This window comes from Chenopodium album, chromosome 22, assembly GCF_948465745.1.
Source record: "Chenopodium album chromosome 22, dcCheAlbu1.1, whole genome shotgun sequence".
Taxonomy (NCBI): Eukaryota; Viridiplantae; Streptophyta; class Magnoliopsida; order Caryophyllales; family Amaranthaceae; genus Chenopodium; species Chenopodium album.
The window spans coordinates 15,974,042-15,977,244 of record NC_137855.1 but is presented as its reverse complement, the minus strand read 5'-3'; the positions used below and the strand labels follow the sequence as shown (position 1 = coordinate 15,977,244).

The following is a 3,203-nucleotide window of genomic DNA, read 5'->3' as shown; positions in this document are numbered from 1 at the left end:
CGTTCCTAGTGGTTCGACCCTTGACTTACCTCTATACTTGTATTTAGGTAGTTGAGTGATTATAAATTTGTTTGACCGTAGGGATGATTAGTTTAACGACCTAGTTTTCCCCACGTCAAAATCCGAAACTTGTTGGGTGTGTGGCGGTCCTCACTTTGAAAGGAATTGCCCCTCTTGAAAAAAAAGAAGGCAAGTAGCCATGATCAACAAAATGTTGACCAAGTCCAAGTAGCCATGATCAACAAAATGTTGACCAAGTCCAAAGTAATGTTCAACATGAGTCTAAAAATTTAGAAATGAATTTTGTGGCTATGAATTCTAAAAACAATGTTGTGCTGGATGATAATTCTTGATGGTCAGATTTGGAAGCATCTAGACATGTGTGAAAAAGCCGTCATTTCTTCAAGAATTATCAAGAAGTAGAAGATGGGCCAAATTTGTACATGGGGAATAATTCTTTGGTTTAGGCTAAAGGCATAGGCCAAGTAGAATTGTTGTTATCATCCATGAAAACTTTAACTCTTAATGATGTTGTGTTTGTTCCAGAAGTTAGGAAATTTTTTTTGTCTGGAGGCTCTTGAATAAGTATGGTTTTAAAATGGTTTTTGAAGCCGATAAGTTTATTTTATCTAACGAGGGTATATTTGTAAGACAAGGATATTATTATAGTGGAATGTTCAAATTAAGTATTGATAATAACGTGGTAGATTCTATCTATATGCTTAGTGTTTCTTCTCTATGGCACAATCGTTTATGTCATGTTAATAATTGTCGTTTGCATGATATATATGTCTAAAATTGGTTTAATACCTCCATTTGATTTTAGTATAGAGAAGTGTAAGACATGCATTTTGAACAAAATTACAATAAATAATCCTTTTCCGAGTGTTGAAAGACATTCTACAATATTGCTTGAATCGGTGAATATTGATTTATGTGATTTTCATAGCATGCCTTCTTTATTTTTTTTTTTTGAAACATAGCATGCCTTCTTTAGGATATAAGAAATTTATTGTAACATTTATTGGTGATTTTTCAAGGTTTTGTTACTTAAATTTATTATCTTCTAAAGATAAAGCTCTAGATAAGTTTAAGGTTTGTAAAATCAAAGTTGAATTGCAAACTAATGAAAAAGTTAAGAAACTTCGAACAGATAAGGGTGGGGAATATTTTAATCCAAGTTATTTCCAATCTATTGGTTTAATCCATGAAGTAACCGCGCCTTATTCACTACAACAAAACGGTGTTGTTGAAAGGAAAAATAGAATCCTAAAGGAGATGGTTTATTCCATGATTTCTAATTTGGGTCTTAGTGACGGATTTTGGGGTGAAGCTATGTTAACATCTTGCTATATTTTAAATAGAGTTCCCAATAAAAGGAATAAAGTTACCCCTTATGAACTTTGGCACCAAAAGAAACCTACTCTCAATTACTTTAAGGTATGGGGTTGTAGGACAATTGTAAGATTGCCGGAACCCAAAAGAAAAGCATTGGGTGAAAAGGGAATTGATTGCATCTTTATAGGCTATGCGGGATAGCAAAGCCTATAGGTTTTATGTTATTGATCCGAATGACTTTGTCTCGATCTACACGGTGATAGAGTCAAGGGATGCAATTTTTGATGAAACTCGATTTTTATCAATTCCAAGACCAAAGGACGTTGTACCTAGTACTACCTCCGTCATTGTAGATGATCCTATTAATAAAGATCATGAGACTACATTGCCGGGAGTTAGGAAAAGTAAAAGAATTAGAAAAGAAAAATTTTTTGGACCCAATTTTCAACTTTATTTAGTTGAAGGGTCAAGGGAGTCAATAGAGACTCAAACACTATATTGCTATAGGAGGATCTTAAAACCTTTGATGAGGCTATGAAGTCTCAAGTTGTGCTGGAAAGAAGCTATCCAAGATGAAATGGATTCAATTATGGGAATAATACTTGGGTTTTGTCATATTTACCACCCGATTGCACTCTTTTAGGCTGTAAATGGAATTTCAAAAGGAATTTAAGGATCGATAGAACCGTTGAAAAGTACAAGGCCCAGTTAGTGGTCCAAAGGTACAAGAAAATTCACGATATTGATTACATTGATACATATGCTCCAGTGGCAAGAATAAACACCATAAGGTTGTTAATAGCTCTCGCAGTGATTCATGACCTTGTAATTCTTCAAATGGATGTAAAAACAACATTTCTTTATGGGGAATTGGAGAAGGAAGTGTACATGAAACAACCAGAAGGCTTCGTTATCAATGGACAATTAACCAAAGTGTGCAAGTTGATTAGATCTTTGTATCGGCTAAAACAGGCACCTAAACAATAGCATCAAAAGTTTGATGATATTGTCTTGGCAAATGGCTTTAAGATAAATTAGTCAGATACGTGTGTATATAGAAAATTCAATAATGATGGCAAAGGTGTTATGATTTGTCTATATGGATCAATTTGAACAAACCAAAGAATTTCTTTCGTCTAGATTTTCCATGAAGGATATGGGAGAAGCGGATGTTATCCTTGGTATTAGGATAAAGAGAGGAAATGGCTAACTAATTTTAACACAGCCTCATTATATTGAGAAAGTGAATTAAAAAGTTTAGTGAGTAAGATAGTTCTCTCATGTCTACTTCAATGGATCCAAATGTTTCTTTGGGTCCAAATAGAGGAGGTCCGATTTCACAATTGGACTATGCTAGGTTGATTGGATGCTTGATGTATGCTATGACAAGCACTCGACCTGATATAGCATTCGCCGTAGGCAAGCTAAGTAGGTATACTAGTAATCCAAGTATGAGTCATTGGCAAGCTCTAAGGCTTGTTATAAGGTGTTTGAGGGAAACCATGGATTATGGTTTAATTTACAAAGGAGATCCTTCGGTTTTAGAAGGGTTTACAAATGCTACTTTGATCACTAATAAAGAGGATTATTCTTCTACTAGTGGTTGGGTGTTTCTTCTTAGAGGAGGTTCTATTTCATGGACATCTAAGTAGCAAACATGTATTACAGACTCAACAATGGAATCCGAGTTCATAGCATTGGCTTCAGCATATAAAGAAGCGGAATTGCTAAGGAATTTGATGAGTGAAGTGGAATTGTGGCCTAAGCCCTCGTCACCTATTTCAATACATTGTGATAGTGCTTCTACTATATCAAAAGCATATAGCCATGTTTATAACGAAAAATCACGTCACATAGGAGTGTGA

The 3,203-nt window shown here is 34.7% G+C and overlaps 1 protein-coding gene across 1 annotated transcript; it reads left to right on the top strand.

Moving 5' to 3' along the window:
* The first annotated feature begins 2,630 nt into the window (after window positions 1-2,630).
* Window positions 2,631-3,203, top strand: LOC145604017 (secreted RxLR effector protein 161-like). The gene is made up of 2 exons (XM_081659973.1): window positions 2,631-2,964; window positions 3,007-3,203. Exons 1-2 carry the CDS (start codon window positions 2,631-2,633, stop codon window positions 3,201-3,203), a joined length of 531 nt encoding a protein of 176 aa, XP_081516099.1.

Bases quoted from the DNA above. Each gene is read 5' to 3' on its own strand.
- LOC145604017 (XM_081659973.1), top strand. From the start codon at position 2,631: ATGGATCCAAATGTTTCTTTGGGTCCAAATAGAGGAGGTCCGATTTCA. The intron at 2,965-3,006 runs GTTCTATTTCAT...CATGTATTACAG, and splicing joins GGTGTTTCTTCTTAGAGGAG to ACTCAACAATGGAATCCGAG.